Source organism: Chelonia mydas, chromosome 2 (assembly GCF_015237465.2).
Source record: "Chelonia mydas isolate rCheMyd1 chromosome 2, rCheMyd1.pri.v2, whole genome shotgun sequence".
NCBI lineage: Eukaryota > Metazoa > Chordata > Testudines > Cheloniidae > Chelonia > Chelonia mydas.
The window spans coordinates 183845965-183863298 of record NC_057850.1 but is presented as its reverse complement, the minus strand read 5'-3'; the positions used below and the strand labels follow the sequence as shown (position 1 = coordinate 183863298).

Below are 17334 nucleotides of genomic sequence, written 5' to 3'. Positions count from 1 at the left end.
GTTGTATTACATCCATGAGAGCCAATAAAGATTCCACTCTAACCAAATCCAAAAGCACTGGACAATCCTTTTTCTGGTACAGGAGGCTAACTGGCCCAGCTGTCGCTATGGACCAAATCCCATTTCTTCTGAAGTAAATGGCAATGCCTAGAGCAACATGGAGCAGGAACATACACTAAGTCAATAGCCGTTATGGGCCTTATCCAAAGCCCACTGAAGACAGTGGGAGTCTTTCCATTGACTACAATCAGTTTTGGATCAGGCCCTTTAAAAGGAACTCTTTCAAAAAGAAAAAAGCAGTGATGTTTCACTTTTACTGCTGTTACTAGTGGAAAGGGGTTTCACATGATAGCAGATTCAGAACTGCATTTTTGGTAAAATACCAGTGATTTCTTTATTATTATTTTTGGATGAATTTGATATATATGAGAGTCAGAAACTTAAAATCATAATTGTGCAAGGTTCCCCATACAGATGTGCACCTGCTCCTCACTCCTGACCTGCAACACCATTGCTATTTTGGTGCCTGATCCAACTTTCCAACTTCTTTTGTAGTCAATGGAAAGACTTGGATCAGCCTCTTCCTAAGAGCAGACTGATACCCATGCCACACAGAGAAGTGGCTTTTTCATGTGCGCAAACATTCTTTAGGAACTTGGGCCCAGATGGTCAAAGTTATTTACGCTCCTAACTTCCACTGAAATCAATGGGAGTTACATGCCTACATACCTTTGAGGATCAGGGCCTTGGATAAGACCACCAAGCATATTTCATTTGTGGACTCTGCAGAGTTTGAACCCATGTTGAGGTGGATAACTAAAGCAAAACGACTAGATATTTCAGGTCAAATTTTGCTTTCATTTGCAACTCCACTGAAGTTTTGCCTCACTGCCATTGAAATCAATGAATTGCATGGGTTTAACTGTGGCCAGAATTTGACCTACTGAATTTAGCCAGTGCTTCAAAACAAAAGTTGACATTTCTTGGTTTATGCTCTTCAGAGTGGCAAGGCAGAATGCTGAGTGTTATAAATAGGGTGAGAGCCTTCATTTTGCATTTTCTGGGCCACATTCACACCTGACATAAACAGGTGCAATTTCACTGGAGTCAAAGGATTTTCACCGTCTTACACTAGGTTTCAATTTGGCTCCTTATGTTTTGGTGATTAATAGAGTGTAGTAAATAACTTGCAACGCATAGTTTGATGAATGCAGTCTTGTTTTGGCTGGGCAATGCGCCCAATTTCCTCAAATTTATTCGTTTTTCTAAAATACTTGACAAATTATTTTAACCATGTAGACTGGATGAGTAAGAAAAAAACTGATTTCTGAAAAAATCTGTGCATGCAACGTTGCAATGAAAATTTGATTGCAGGGCCGTCTGCAGAAAGCAAAACATAAAAGGACTCCCATAAGGAAAACATTATTTAAAATTCAAGAAAAATGTTTTGCAGTATTTATCTGTGTCTTACGGCTACAATCAAAATTCAAACGTAATTAAAATGTAGTCCAAAATTCTTAAAATGAAAAACAACCCCCCAAAGCATGATGGTATATGACAGAGTAGGGTCCCAGATGGGGAGAAATTCAAGCTCTTGCCAAAGATGCAGCACTAGTAGTGAGAAACAGGCTAGGCTGAGCTCTGCTCCTTATTCACCCCCTGGATCACAGACAGTGTAATAGGACTCCCTAGGGCATTTGTCTGTGTGTGGTAGACCCTTCCTCCACACTGCTGCCCTGTGTTCCTCCATCTCCCCCTCCCCTTTCAGAAGTGGAGCCTGAGTTCTGGGAGGGGAGACAGAGACTCCAGCTGCTGCCAGAGAGAGGTGCAAAAGCATGTCAGCAAACCCCTGAGATTTTTCTTGCCACTCTGCCACGTCTTCCGTGAACTGCTCATTCATGTAGACAGATTGACTGTTTAGAGGGAAGGGTGTAAGGCCTGTGGAAGTGAGGCTAGATTGCTGAAGAGTAGGGAAGGGAAGACAAGGGGTTGAGTGGTGATAGAGGATGTGAGTAGGGTTTAAGGTGCTTAACTGTATAGTGGTCAGGAGCAGCCCCTACTCACATGCTTCAGCCACTTTCCCATAATTCCCACCTAAATCCTATGACCAGAAAAATGGGTAAGTAAGTAGATCAACTTTAGTCTCCAGTGACTAATTTTGTAATCTAAAAGTGTTTTGCATTTTGATGGAATTAACATTACATTGTGGATTTTTCAAAGTTTGAATGTGTTAGCCCAGGGAACGGTGCAGGATAGTTTATTCTCCAGCTGCTTATTTATCTAGCTTCTGCACATCACCTTTTGGTCATGCCTAAAGTTTGTTTTTCATTAACTCAAATGTTATGAGTTTCTAAAATGTCTTAGGATATGGGTAATAAAACACCTACCCAGAGGATATGTGTTAGCTGGTGTGTAAGAACTCCTGAGCATTAACATCTGATTTAATTGCCTATCAAGTCCCACCCACATTCATTGCATTTAGTTGGATGCTATAGAGAAAGCCCCGACACTTATAACACTCAACCCTATGGTAACAAAAATGTCCAGAATTTAGAGTATTTTAATTCAGCTCAAACTTATGTAGCATACTCTAAATATTATGCAAAAGTTAGAGAGTTATTATAGTCATTTGTTTGCAGGCATATTTATTTTTCATTAAAAGCAAAGCTAAAGACTCATTCTGGATTTATTTTTAATTCTGTCTTGCATAAGTAGCACTGGGTGAGTAGAACAACAAAGTATTTTTGAGCATTCTTGAGAATTACACCTGCCAGTTCACTTAGGGCTATTTGTGCCTCTCTTGCTCACGTTGAGTAGTTTCTTGCCATATATCAAAAATATTTGCAGAGTAAGGTACTACTCTATGTGAGTCAGCGTGGCAGAACTGAGCTCTTTTGTGGAATTCACAACCCCTTTTATCTGCAAACATTTGGTTGTTTTTATTCACAAAGAACATGTGGAAATCAAAACATTAATTAATAGCCAAAAGAAGGATTTGTACTGCAATTACTCTGTTGGCCAGTTTGAAAAGCTCTTTCCGGCCATAAAGTAGTTTTGTCTAACAGTCACAGATCTTCATGGATAGATTGTGTGAAAAGAGAAAAAGAATCTTGTTTATGAAGCCATGCCACACAATTAGGGAACTGAAACATTATAGGATTTAGGCATGAACAGCAAATATTCACTGGGTGAAATTCACTACTGTGCAGAGGGCCCAACACAAGGTCCATATACCACTTTTCAGAGTAACAGCCGTGTTAATCTGTATTCGCAAAAAGAAAAGGAGTACTTGTGGCACCTTAGAGACTAAGAGACATGCTCAAATAAATTGGTTAGTCTCTAAGGTGCCACAAGTACTCCTTTTCTTTTTGCATATACCACTTGTGTCCTACTTATACTTTCTACATTGGATTTAAGTAGCCCTTAAGTTATGCATAGGCCTTGTGCTGGGTCCTCTGCACAGCAGTGAACTTCACCCGCAGTGACCAGTTTGCAAACAAGAAGCTACAATTTGTTTACACAACTAGCTGTTGAACAATTGTGAACAAAGAAGAAATTAAGAAAAATTACACCCTATTTGTGGATAATTTGTGAACAAGTAGGTGTCACGTCCATGGAATAATCTGAGTAGCCCTAGGCCAAAGGTTAAATTACTTTCAGAATCTAAAATTATGTATATGCTTGCAATATACACATATTTAATATACATAATTGTTCTAACTCTGTTGTGTCATTATTCTAGGTGGGTGATGCAGTCCTCGAAAATGCACGCCTTATGTTACAGATGGAGAACATTCAAGCCTGTGCTGAAGATTTTAAAGACAGGTAGCTTTCTTGAGGCAACAATATGGGTGACTTCTTTGAATAAACATACACTTACCATATTGAATATGAAAACGGAATGTCCATATTAGAGAGAATTAGCATAGAGATCTGACTCACTTTTTGACCTTGGACATCCTGTGACCTTATCTCACGGTCTTATTATGTAGCTAAATTAAGGTTGTAATGAATTCTGAGATCCTCGGATAGGTGATTTGAGAGCAACATATTATTATTTTGAAATAGTGCAACTTTAAATATTTCCAGCAGTCAGAAATTTACTGGCAAAGTTATTACTGGGCTCTCACTGATATAAAGACCTAGGGCTCTTGCTAAAGGGACACAACTCAAATCTGGCTCAAAATTTTAATTTTATAAAAACAAACCTTTATAAAACCCAATTCCTATGGAAATGTGTTTATGTTTTTTTTAAAACATCATGTGAAACAAGAAATACAAACGTCGTAGCACAATGAGCCTCAGTGCAATGCCTATATACAAAAATGAAACCGACGACTGATTTTCATTGTCCATGATGAGAGTAATGAAAAGAGTAAAAGAAGAGCACAAATAGTGACAAATTGTACTTTTAAAAATTCTTACAGTTTTCAAAATCTAAGTTACCATTTGTATCACTGGTAGACGTCTGTTTACAGCAGAGGTTCCCACACTGTGGGGTGCGCCCCCTTTGGGGGGTGCAGGGGAATATTCGAGGAGGGAGTAGCTGGGGCTTGGGCCTGCCCCCACAGCGGGTGGGGAGGGAGCACCACCCAGCTTCACTCCTGGCCCCAGCCCCGCAGGCCCTGGCTGCCAGCCCCACTCCCGCCCCCAGCCTCATCACCCTTACCCCTGTCCGTATCCTCCCTTCCCAGAGCCACGGCCCCACTTCCAGCCCAACTCCTGGGGTGTGGACAAGGGTTGGGGGGAGGTGCGCAAAGTAAAAAGTTTGGGAACCACTGGTTTATAGCGTCCCTTTGAATTGCACTTACTACTACTACTACTACAACAACAACATATTAGGCCTGACTCTTCTAACCCGTATTCATATGAGAACTGTTTACATAAGCAAGGGTTTGCAAGATCAGACCTTTATACTCCACACGTATTTCACACTAGTTTATCTTCACCCTTCAGTGATTTTGATCTTTTCCTAAATTCATCTGTCTTTAATAGTTAAATTTAATAACATCAAAATATACATTGTGTTCTTGGCCTTCTCTTTAATGTTTCTGTCAGAAAGACAAAGCTTTGAGCTGCTAATACTACTCTTTCAAATGCAGTCTGTCAATTTCATAATCTAAGCGGTAAAACAAAATTGCCCACTGACTTTCACTAGCAATTTAAATACACAACACAAAACATTTTCTTTGTTTTCACTGAATCAGAGCAACGAGTATTAAAATCTCTACTAGCTCTCACTTGGGTCATCCACCTGTTTCCTAAGCTACTGAATTCCAGACAAAGAAGGCAGCTCACCAATGGAGGAGTGTAGAAATTGTTTATGAAGCTGGCTCTGTTCACACCTGTATCAGAGAGTCCAGCTGCCCAAACTGGCTGAGTTCAGTGCTGCAGCATCCATGAAGTGACAGTCTGTGCCTTGAACAAGAGACTTTTCACATGACCAGGCCAATATCATGGCCGTAATTTAGAACGAAAGATTAGAATGAGAAAGGAACAACTTACAGTAATACAGACAGACAAAGCAATATACAAAAAAAAAAAAAAATCCCCATTGAGCTCGTAGGGAAAAAACAGCTGCATTTTTCGCCAGGCATTTTGCTTTAATAGCATGTTTTTTACTAATGAGCAGTTGCCACCTGATTTTTTTATTTCCATTATAAAGCAATGGCCAAATTAGAGATGCTTGCAGGAACATTATATGTTATGATATTTTTAAAAGAGAAATAAGAATATTAGGCAGATTGTGTGCATAAGGCCTGTGCTGGTGACAGGACAGTTTTAAGTCCAAAGTCAGTGGCAAACTTTCCATTTGCTTCAACATGACTGGGATTTGCCCTTAAAGGTGGATGACATCCCAAGGAACAACAAACCAAGCCTTCCCCCAATATGTTTAATAATAAACAGTAATAGTAATACTTGGAGCTCATATAGTGTTTTTCATCCTTAGTTCTCACGGCACCTTGCAAAGATGGGTGCACATTACTATCCCCATTTTATAGACGGGGAAACAGAGATACAGAAAGGAAAAGCCATCCAAGATCACTTAGTATGAGAATGTCAGATCCAGGAAAAGAACACAGGTCTCCCAATTCCCATTCCAGAACTCTACCCACTAGACAATGCTGTTTCTCAAACTGCTAATTAGTGTCTTGACATAATTTGCCTTTTAATAAAGCAAGGCATGATGATTGACCTGACAATGGTTTTGAAGTGTATGAAGAAATGGTATGGTCAGAGATATCTTCTGTGCCTAACTATTTGGTACATACCAGTAATTAACATGATGGTGTGATATTTTGGGGACTACTTAGACCCGTAAGGTGTCCAGTTCCCGCCTCCCCTGTATTGTGCCATGCAGTTGTGGTTCAGATCCCTGACATGAGTAGCTAGCCCACAAGCACAAGGTCTCACCCTGGCTCTCACCTTTGCAGGTTGACACAGACAGCCCTTCCAGTCCTAAGTCTCCCCTAATATGTCCTCCCAGAGTGTCACAAAGGCACTTTTTTTCTTGATCTTCTGGAATTTGCCAGTACCTCTAGCTAAATCAATAGTAGAAAAAAAATTGCTGACTTTAATGCTGCTAAATAATCTTCAGTTCTAGATAAGGAATAGGCAGCCTTATGGGTGACCTGGTTCAACTTTCAATGAACCTACACAAAAGCACAGTCTCCCATCTTTTTTTTTGAATTAGTATAACTGGCACAGCTCACCTGACTTCTATATAATGTCATAGGTCTGGCCCCCATAATTCAGAGTCACAACTGGTACTAATCCTTTCCCCGTTACAACTTTTTTGCAACTATTGTAGGATTCCCTTCTTTACCTCAGCGAGGTAAAGCAATATATCCCTGTCAACCCATTTTTGTTTTACAAATTAAAATGTTTTCTATATTTGGGTGCAGCTTGATGGGAAGCGTCTCTTTTATTCTCATTTTCCCCATATTGATTATAAAAAGTATTATAATTTCTTATATGTCTAAACGTATTCTGCCAGACTTTCTTTTTTTGACTGGAGAGCTGCTCCTGATCCTTAGTGTCTGCAGCAGCTCCTCATAACAATGCTGCAGTAGATTCATACCTATGACTGTTGGTGGTAAGCTTTCACTGTTGACATCACTAACAAAAATCCCCTGATTGGGATATTTACTAGTCCCACTTTTAATTTCAGCTTCCATGTAGCCAACACATGGGATAGCCAAACAACTTCCTGGTACCAACTTCACCCTGTACTTAGTAGTCAAACAATTTTGAGCCTAATATTTTATGAAATGTTGGCTCTAATGTGGTAACTTGTGACCTGGTATCCAGCAAGGCCCACATTTCTATCCCATTAATCTTAAACAAAAAGACAGGCATTTTCCTATAGCAGCAGCCTGCCTTCCAATGTTGTTCAGGTCTATTCTCTTGTCCCTCCAAGATCCAACCCCCAATCTGCAACCTTCTGCTTAAAGCCACAGCATTAGTATTTTTAGTCATGTACCTCCTTTCTATATGTCCCACCTCACCGCATCTCCTGCGAATAGGATTACTATTGTAATCAACTATTGGCTGTGCAATGACCCATCTAAACTCCCTGTGGCCTGCATCTGTATTCTCTAGGTGCCAAGACTTCCTGTTTCAAATCCAGTCTCATATCTTGAATTTCCCTCTATACCCCTCTTAAATTTTCTCCAAAAATGTATTTTCTATCCCAGATTTACCATCCTCTGACTTTTGGCCAGCCTGCACCACACACTGACTAGCATTTTCAGACTGCAAGGCAACAGCATATTTGTAGCCATACTGTGGATAAACCATAACGACCCTGACTGGTCCTTTACCTCTCATAAGTTTTATAGCCTCTTCTTAAAGTCCAGGATGGAAGTTTCCAGATTCTATCTTAACGATAACTTTCATTCCATATATAACATAACATACATAACCCCTCAATGAATTTGTCTTTCAGCGTGTTATCTGTATCTTGGGCTTCGTGAGATTCTAACTTTTCTATTGCTTGTAAAACCTCCTGTAATCATAATGTGTACTGACTTCTGTTGGAGTTTGTACCCTGGGGAAGAACCTCTCTTTCAATTCTGACAAGGTACGACTGTCAAACATACAGCCTAATCTTCTATTTGTTCTACAGTCCCTTTTTCATTTTTCAGCCATGTACTCACTTCTTTTTCAGCTGTACCCACTTACTGCCCAGTCAGAATCTCAGTTTTCTCCATGCAGTCTAAACATTGACTGGAGCATTGGTTTTAAATTCTCCAAATGAAATAGCATTACTCCCAAAACTGTAGCTAGAAAATTTAGACAACCAAGGAGCTCCAAAGAAATATGACATGATCAGTGGTGTTGGCGCGACTGGCTGTTGGGCCCTGCCACCAGTTGTCCTTTCTCCTGAGTTATCCCCTGACTGACTTATGTTATTTTAACATGGTCACCCTCTTGCTTTGAACTCCTTCTATCCGGTTTGTGACAACAATTTGCAGTGTTAATCCACTAATCCATTAACCTTTGCAAGCTTGTACACACTACTCTTCCTTAATTTGTGCAGTTAATACCAAATGTGTCCTTATTAACGAGAACAAAATAAATTTCTCAACAATATACTGAGTCACTTCAGAGAATAATCAGTTTTTCCTCTCCTGGGTTGTAAGTCCAACTCCACTTTAGCTGTCCTTTGCTTCACTTCGACTTGTAGTATTCCTTAGATTCGATGATCCTGTGGCCGTACCTCTGTTCAACAAGTTTATCCACACGCAGGGTTTCTTCACCTAGTGGCTCTCAGTTGGCCATTAGATGCCTTCAAATTGCATTCCTTCAACAGATGTTCAGTCATTCTCTCTGTTCATTTACTTTAGGTCCTTTGTGGTTGAGCTTCTCATTTACTGTTTTCAGAATCTATTTTCACCTAACACAACTTTTTGATCAATTCCCTTTTTCACCAATTATATTTCCTTTCAGTTCTTTTCCCTTGATAGTTTCTCTCCAGTACGTCTGCAGATTTTATTTCCCTCTACTTCCCTTCTCTAATAGTATCTGCTAACATACCCACTTCTATTTTTTTCTGCTTCTCCTGACCTGAAAGCTTTCCTATTTTCCTTCTAACTCCCTTACTTTTATTCTCCTGTTCTTCTTTTATTTTATCACCTCATCTCCTACTCCAGCTCAGGTTTATCCACTAACTCAGCCCCTAGAGCAGGGTGGGCAAACCTTTTTGGCCCGAGGGCCACATTGGGGTTGCAAAACTATCTAGAGGGCCAAGTAGGGAAGGCTGTGCCTCCCCAAACAGCCTGGCCCCCACCCCCTATTCGATCCCTGCCACTTCCCGCCCCCTGACTGTCCCCCTCAGAACCTCCCACCCATCCAACACCGCTGCTCCTTGTCCCCTGACCAACCCCTCCTGGGACCCCTCGCCCCTAACTGCCCCCCCAGGACCACACCCCCTATCCGACCCCCCCGCTCCCTGTCCCCTGACTGCCCCAATCCCTATCCACACCCCTGCCCCCTGACAGGCCGCCCACACCTATCCAACCCACCCTGGTCCCCGTCCCCGACTGCCCCCCCAACCATAACCTCCGCCCCATCCAACCGCCCCCTGACAGGCACCCCAGGACTCCCACACCTATCCAACCGCCCCCTGCTCCCTATCCCCTGACTGCCCCCAGGACCCCCTGCCCAGGCCCCCTTACCATGCCGCTCAGAGCAGCATGTCTGGCAGCCGCGCTGCCCGGCTGGAGCCAGACACTCTGCCGCGCTGCTCTGCAGGAGTGCACAGCCCCAGAACGCTGCCCACGTGCGGCTGGCATCACTGCTTGCCCAAGCACTACCTACCCCCTGTGCTGGGCTGGCGCTCCCTCACACATTCCTCCAACCTCTGCTTTATTTCCACAAAAGTGGGCATTTGCCCCATTTGCTCTTGCCAACTTGCCACTTTTGCCAATAAAGCTTAAAAAAGGGACTGTCCCGGCCAAAACGGGATGTATGGTCATCCTAGCCCTGATAGTATCTCTATCCTAAAACTACAGCAGGTGCTGATGCTGGGGCCAGGGTTACTACAGTATCATTTACAATATGCAAGTTTGCCCACATATGCTTACTACGTTTTTCTCTGCAGATATGAAAATGAGCAGCCATTCAGAAAGGCAGTGGAAGATGAAATTAATTCCCTATATAAAGTGATTGATGATGCTAATTTAACTAAAATGGATCTGAAGCGTCAGATAGAAAGCATGAAAGAAGAATTAGGTCTGCTGTCAAAGAATCATGAAGAAGTAAGTCAAGACTGGGTGCAACGCATAGGTTGTATGTGTCTGTTTAAGTCACGTCAATATGACACTATCTTAACCAGAAGCGAAAAAGCTAATTCTGTCAAGAATAAATGATAGTTATGTATCTGAAAATTATTACTATTTCTCTCTCTGTTAGCTTACAGACCTCTCATCTTTCTCGTCCTAATTAAAGTTATCCACATACAACTTTCCACATTTTTGACATCTGATAAATATAATAGAGCTGAACTATCTTCACTCCATATGACACTGAACACGATGAACACACAAGATGATTTATGAGGCTGGACCTTCATTAGGTGTAAATCCCCAGTGCTTTGAGGCCTGATTCACCTCTTATTCACACCAGTGTAAATAAAAAGTAAATTCCACTGAGAGAAGAATCTGGCCCCATTTCATCTTTAAACCATCAAACTTCTGAAATAACGTACATAAATTACTTTACATTAAATGTGCCATACTTAGCAAGCCACTCCATTCCCAAGACTCTTAATTTCGCCATCTGTTCTGAGCAACAAATCATTGAAACAAGTCATAATTACTTGAGAAAACAGACCACCCACGGGCCCAATTTTGCAATCCTTATTCATTGACTTAAGCAGGAATTGAATTAGTGAAGATTAGTCATACCAGTAAAGGCTTCAGCATCTAACCCCAAGTAAGCACCCTCAATGACAGAAGACAAATTGCAGAGTTACCACAAGGCCCATTTAAGGGCAGTGAATAGTTGTGCTGCCCAGGGAACAGAACAGGGAGCAAACTGTGCCTCAAGAGAGTCAGAATTCAGTATCTGCATTCTCCTTGTTCCACTGGGGAAGTAAGCTGGACCAGCCCTATACCTAATTTTAGATTGCTTCCCCATCCATTCTGGCACAGCTGTACCAAGCCAAGGCTCCATCCACTCCCTGTCTCAGTCTGCCCCTTTCCCATCCACGTGTGGTGGGAAGGGAAGGGAGTAAGGCTGTCAAGCGGTTAAAAAAAATTAATCGCGATTAATTGCACTGTTAAACAATAATAGAATATGATTTATTAAATATTTATGGATGTTTTCTACTTTTCAAATATATTGATTTCAATTATAACACAGAATACAAAGTGTACAGTGCTCACTTTATATTTATTTTTGATTACAAATATTTGCACTGTAAAAAGAAATAGTATTTTCAATTTACCTACTATAAGTACCGTAGTGCAATCTCTTTACCATGAAAGTTAAACTTCTGCTGGTGGCATCTGACTCAGATGATGAAAATGAACATGCGTCAGTCCATATTGCTTTGGATCGTTATTGAGCAGAACCCGTCGTCAGCATGGACGCATGTCCTCTGGATTGTTGGTTGAAGCGTGAAGGGACATATGAATCTGTAGCACATCTGGCACGTAAGTATCTTGCAATGCTGGTTATAAAAACGCCATGCGAACGCCTGTTCTCACTTTCAGGTGACATCGTAAACAAGAAGCGGGCAGCATTATCTCCCAGCAAATGTAAACAAACTTGTTTGTCTGAGCGATTGGCTGAACAAGAAGTAGGACTGAGTGGACTTGTAGGCTCTAAAGTTTTATGTTGTTTTGTTTTTGAGTGCAATTAGGTAACAAAAAAAATCTACTTTTGTAAGTTGCACTTTCACAATAAAGAGATTGCACTACAGTGCTTGTATGAGGTGAACTGAAAAATACTTTTTATTTTGTTTATTATTTTTACAGTGCAAATATTTGTAATAAAAATACTATAAAGTGAGCACTGTACACTTTGTACTCTGTGTTGTAATTGAAATCAATATATTTGAAAATGCAAAAAAAATATTTAATACATTTCAATTGGTATTCTGTTGTTTAACAGTGCGATTAAAACAGTGACTAATCACAATTCATTTTTTTTAATCACAATTACTTTTTTGAGTTAATCATGTGAGTTAACTGCGATTAATCGACAGCCCTAGAAGGGAGTAGTGGCTCTGTAGCAACTGTTCTCCTTCTGTACCCAGAGGAGTACGGTTGTGACGTATGCGCCATTATTTACCAGTGCAGGGACATAAGGCAGGTCACAAATGAACCCAGAAGAAGTACTTTATCTTCACATGGAAATGCCATCCCAGGAAACGGTTGAACAGAATGATTATATTAAAGGGACCTCAACCCAGCCTCCATTTTTGCACATACATCTTTACATACCCTTGCCCGCATATTCGCCGCACGGTCATCACTTGTAGGTGATATTGTTTACAGACCAATTCACACTGTTCTAGCAGTATATGGAAACGGTATACGTAAATAGGGTGGTGTAAAAGGACTACAATTCAGGCCTACATGTGCAAACCTCATTTTTTTTTGTGCCCATACAAGTGACAGTGCTCAAAAATATTTGTACAAGCATTTGTAAAAGAGGTGGCTTGAAGTTGGCCTGCAGAAAATAAATATTAAATAATTGGCCAGTTACCAGCCATCAAAATAGTTTTTCCCAAGCAGTGATGAACAAACACTTTTCCAGGAAGTTTTATTCCTTTCATATCCCAGCCTCACATCCAAGAAGCATGCAGATCCTCTGAGCTGAGACACAGTATATTTATACATATATACACACACATGCTTATACAGCGACAGGTTTCAGCTGGGGGCTGTGCTATACTCTTGGAAAGGATCCTAAAGGTGCCTGTAACACACCATACTTTGGAAATCATATGAAAGAGTTGATTAGTTGGAATATTCCCACCACAGAGCGGGACAGACAATGGGCCTGCTTCTCCACTGCTTTGCACCTTATACAGTCATTTACTCCTGTGCAGATAAAATGTTCAATACTACCAAAACAGAATGACAGTGTTTTACACTCACACTGCATTCACTTTGCAATAGTGTAAATGACCACAAAAGGTGCAAAGTAGTGGAGAATCAGATCTTTTAAGTAGCTTGCAATAGCCCCAAGAGCTAAAGTTTAAATAATGGCTTTGTAGATGTGTTTGCATCATACCAAGACAACTGAATTGCACCATAAGTGCTCCTTAGTATCCTCTAAAGCTGGAACTGACTGCTGACCCTTTTTCTTATATGTATGTTTTTTTCAGGATGTGAAGATGTTATACAATCAGCTTGCTGGATCACAGCTGGAAGAACTGGAAGCTCCTATTGGAACTGGCCTAGATGACATACTGGAAAAAATCAGAATTCACTGGGAGAAGGATATAGAGAAAAATCGTGTTGAGACAGGTGCCTTGCTTCATACCAAGGTAGGCACCTACAGTGTTCTCTGCAGCTGTCTCCAACACCAATGGATACTGCAACTGAAGAAAAATATATTTTTTCTAGTCCCCTGGGGTAATCATTAAAATATTTTTTCTTGAAACAAAGAGTGATAACAGTCTAAGAAACCTTGATCCAGCTTCATCCCAAGAAACATTCATGCAAATCCACTGACTTCATTGGGGTGGCATAGATGTAACTTAGGGTGGAAAGTGGCCCTATTTATATCCATTTTAAAACATCAGTGCTTTCATTGCAAAATAAGGGAGTCTATACACATTTTTGCTTTCCTATCATTTCCAATGCAGAGACGCTAAAGCAGAAAATTAGTTCTCTACAGCAGCGTTTCTCAAACTGGGGTCTGCAAACCCCTAGGAGTCCCTGAGGGTACTCCAGGGGTCCACAGGCCCAGCTGATCAACTCCTTCCCCTTCCTCCCTCAACTCCTCCCCCTCCCTCCCAGCGCCTGCTGCACACCATGGAACAGCTGTTCCCCAGCGTGCAGGAGGCACTGGGAGGGAGGGGGAGGAATGGGGACAGGGCAGAATCATGTCTGGGGCCGCTGGCCCTGCTGATCAGCTAGGGTTGCCAACCCTCACAGTTTCGCTGGGAGTCTCCCAGAATCAGGCTCTGTCTCCCAGAGGCTACTGAAGCCAAACCAGGAGATTTCAGGTACTAAAAGTCTGGTGGCGCAGGGGAGCTAAGGCAGGCTCCGCGTCTACCCTCGCTCCGCACCGCTCCTGGAAACAACCAGCACGTGCTTGTGGCCCCTGGGGGTGGGGGGGAGGTGAGGGGCTGGGGGTCTCTGCATGCTGCCCCCGCCCCAAGCACAGATTCTGCAGCTCCCATTGGCTGGGAACTTCAGCCAATGGAAGCTGTGGCGGCGGCACCTGTCTGCAGGGGCAGCGCCTGTGGAGCTGCCTAGGAGCCGCTGCCAGAGGGATGTGCTGGTTGCTTTCGGGAGCTGCCCGACATAAGCATCGCCTGGCTGGAGCCTGCACCCCATCCCGCACCCCAACTCCCTCCAAGAGCCCACACCCCCTCCCGTACCCAAACTCCCTCCCAGAGCCCATACCCTACACCCCCTCATGCACTCCAACACCCTGTCCCAGCCTGGTGAAAGTGAGTGAGGGTGGGGGAGAGCGAGTGGGAACAGGAAGAGGTGGGGTGAGACCTTGGGTGAAGGGGTGAAGTGAGGGCGGGGCCTAGGGTTGAGCAGGTGGGCTTGGGAGTCCCCGAAAAATTTTAAATCAAAATGGGGGTCCTTGGGTTGCTAAAAGTTTGAGAACCACTGCTCGACAGGATTCAAGAATGAAATCTTTTGTCAAAAGCCACACTTTCTCAACTACTTTGCTGGGGATGGAAATAAAAAGGTAGCGTTTAAGAAAAAACATGCATGACCATTAAACATAGGCTAGCACCCAACATCCTAGCAAACAGAAGGATTTGACTGCTGTCAACTAGGAATGACCATAACTGTGTGATATGATTTCACATAAAAGGAGAGCCATTTATAGGTGTGGAGAAGAAACTTGTCCCCTAGATTTCGCTTTACCTTCATCCCTCCTTAAAATTGTCATTCTATTTTGCTGCCCCCTCAACCTTCTTGCTTCATCTACCATGTCTCAGTACACAGCCATCTTGCATACAATGCAACTAAAATCACTGAAATGTACTGCAGCTTTTCCTCTGCTAAAATGAATCATGATTTGGGGGGGATGGAGGTGGGGGAAACAGCTACCTTAGGTAAGTAATATTGCAGTTTTGCAGTATCAAGCTCAGCGCATAATCCTACATTTTTACAGCCATCTCACTCTCCATTGACTATTGAAACAGAGCACAGTAAAATCACGATTGCAGCTGTGCTGCAGAAATACTTAGAAAAAGACATAGTCCCCATCAGGTTTACGATGCGGAGCTGCTACAAAAATAGAGGGTGCAAAAGGGGTGGGGGGATAAGGAGGACAGCAAAATGAAAGGAAAGAGGAATCTGAGGTCCAGCCTGTCTCTGTAAAAAGTATTTAAATTTAAAGAATGTTACTATTTTATAGATAAGAAAGAAACATCCCTTGCATAGGCACCGACTTCATGGGTGCTCCAGGGCTTGAGCACCCATGGAAAAAAAAATGGTGGGTGCAGCAGCCCCCCTATCAGCGCCTCCCCCTCCCCCCAGTGCCTCCCACCCACAGACCTCGCAATCAGCACCTCCACCTACCCCCCAGCACCTCCCACCCACAGTGGATCAGCTGATCCGCGGCATGCAGGAGGCGTTGGGGGGGAGGGGGAAGGAGTGAGTATAGGTCGTGTGCAGGGAAGGGGATGGAATGGGGCCGGAAGAGGCGTGGGGGGCCTTGGGAGAAGAGGTGGAATGGTGGTGGGGCCTCGGGAAGAGCCCAGCACATTAAAAAGTCGGCGCCTATGATCCCTTGATTTCAACAATGACACCAGGGTGATGGTAGCCATATAAGAACCTAAAAAAATGAGTTTATCCAGGAGATTTTTCATCAAATCCTTACACTTCAAATCTTGTTAAGCAAATCTTTCACAGAGCTGATCTTATGTAAGCCAGATCCTCAGATGGCTTAAATTGGCCTACCCTATCCCAACTGAAGTCAATGGCACTACATCAAATTACCTTTGTTGAGGATGTGGCCCACTACATGTTTTTAGGAGTGTGATAACTGCCTACGAGAAACCAATTCCTTCAGTCCCCTCTCCCCACTTATTCCTCATCCTCATGTGGAAGTTGATCCTCTCACTCTTTCCTATTTAAAAAACAGAAATTTATTATAGCCTCTACTAACAACCAGCACTTCAACTGTGCAGAGGTGTCACATGCAAAGGGGACTTTTGACACATACCCAACTTTTCATAGGGCTTGTCTACCCTGGCAAGTTTTGTCGATGAAACTAACGTCAACACGAAAAAAATCGACAAAAGCAAAGTCATCAAAGCAAGTCTACATTTGCTCTCTCTGTCGACAGACCATGTCCACATTCAGGGCACCATTGTCGACAGCATGGGCAATGCACTGTGGGTATGTATCCCACAGTGCTTGGTGACACCATCTTTCGCTAGGTGTTGTGGGAAGGTGGAAACGGAGCGCAGCGCATCCTGGGACGTGCAAAATGTCCCTTCATGCACCGCTTTGTGTCCCAGCCCTCCAACGGTTTCTGGCTTCCTTTCGCGCCATTTTTCCAACTGTCAGTCTTTGTAGTGCAGGCCAGCATCTGCAGTGAGAGAGGATGGATCCTGCACTTCTCTCCTATGCACTGTTAACTGTCATGAGGATATCATGTATGGCAGTAGAGTTACTCGCAAAGTTACTGACAGAGGATGAACCGAAGGCGCCCAAGTGTGATATGGATAGCAGCAACTTATCCGTGCTTTTGGCATTCACAGAGCAGCTGCATATGGTAGACCGTCGCTTTTGGACTAGGGAAACAAGCACTGATTGGTGGGATCGCATTGTCATGGAGGTGTGGGATGAAGACCAGTGGATACATAACTTTCAGATGCCTAAAGCAACCTTCCTGTAGCTATGTGCTGAGCTGGAGGACACCAGAATGAGAGCTGTCCTGTGGAAGCTGGCGAATCCACACTGCTACTGGTCAGCTGCAAATCAATTTGGAGTGGGGAAGTCTACATTATTCCAAGTGTCCAGGGCAATAAATCGCATCCTGCTGCGGAGGACCATGACTCTGAGAAATGTGCATTAAATAGTGGATGGCTTTGCAGAGATGGGTTTCCCTAACGGTGGCAGGGCAATTGATGGCACACACATTTCAATTTTAGTGCCAGACCACTTGCCTCAGAAT

The 17334-nt window shown here is 42.9% G+C and overlaps 1 protein-coding gene and 1 long non-coding RNA gene across 2 annotated transcripts in view; one reads left to right on the top strand and one right to left on the bottom strand.

The window, feature by feature from the left end:
- Window positions 1-17334, bottom strand: part of LOC114020504 — a 92923-nt gene that overhangs the window by 50566 nt on the left and 25023 nt on the right. The gene's annotated exons all lie outside the window — the stretch shown is intronic.
- Window positions 1-17334, top strand: part of BFSP2 (beaded filament structural protein 2) — a 35198-nt gene that overhangs the window by 8694 nt on the left and 9170 nt on the right. Inside the window, exons 2-4 of the mRNA XM_007064310.3 lie at window positions 3743-3825; window positions 10106-10262; window positions 13343-13504. Coding sequence (XP_007064372.2) covers window positions 3743-3825; window positions 10106-10262; window positions 13343-13504 — 402 coding nt within the window. The remainder of the gene's footprint in view (window positions 1-3742; window positions 3826-10105; window positions 10263-13342; window positions 13505-17334) is intronic.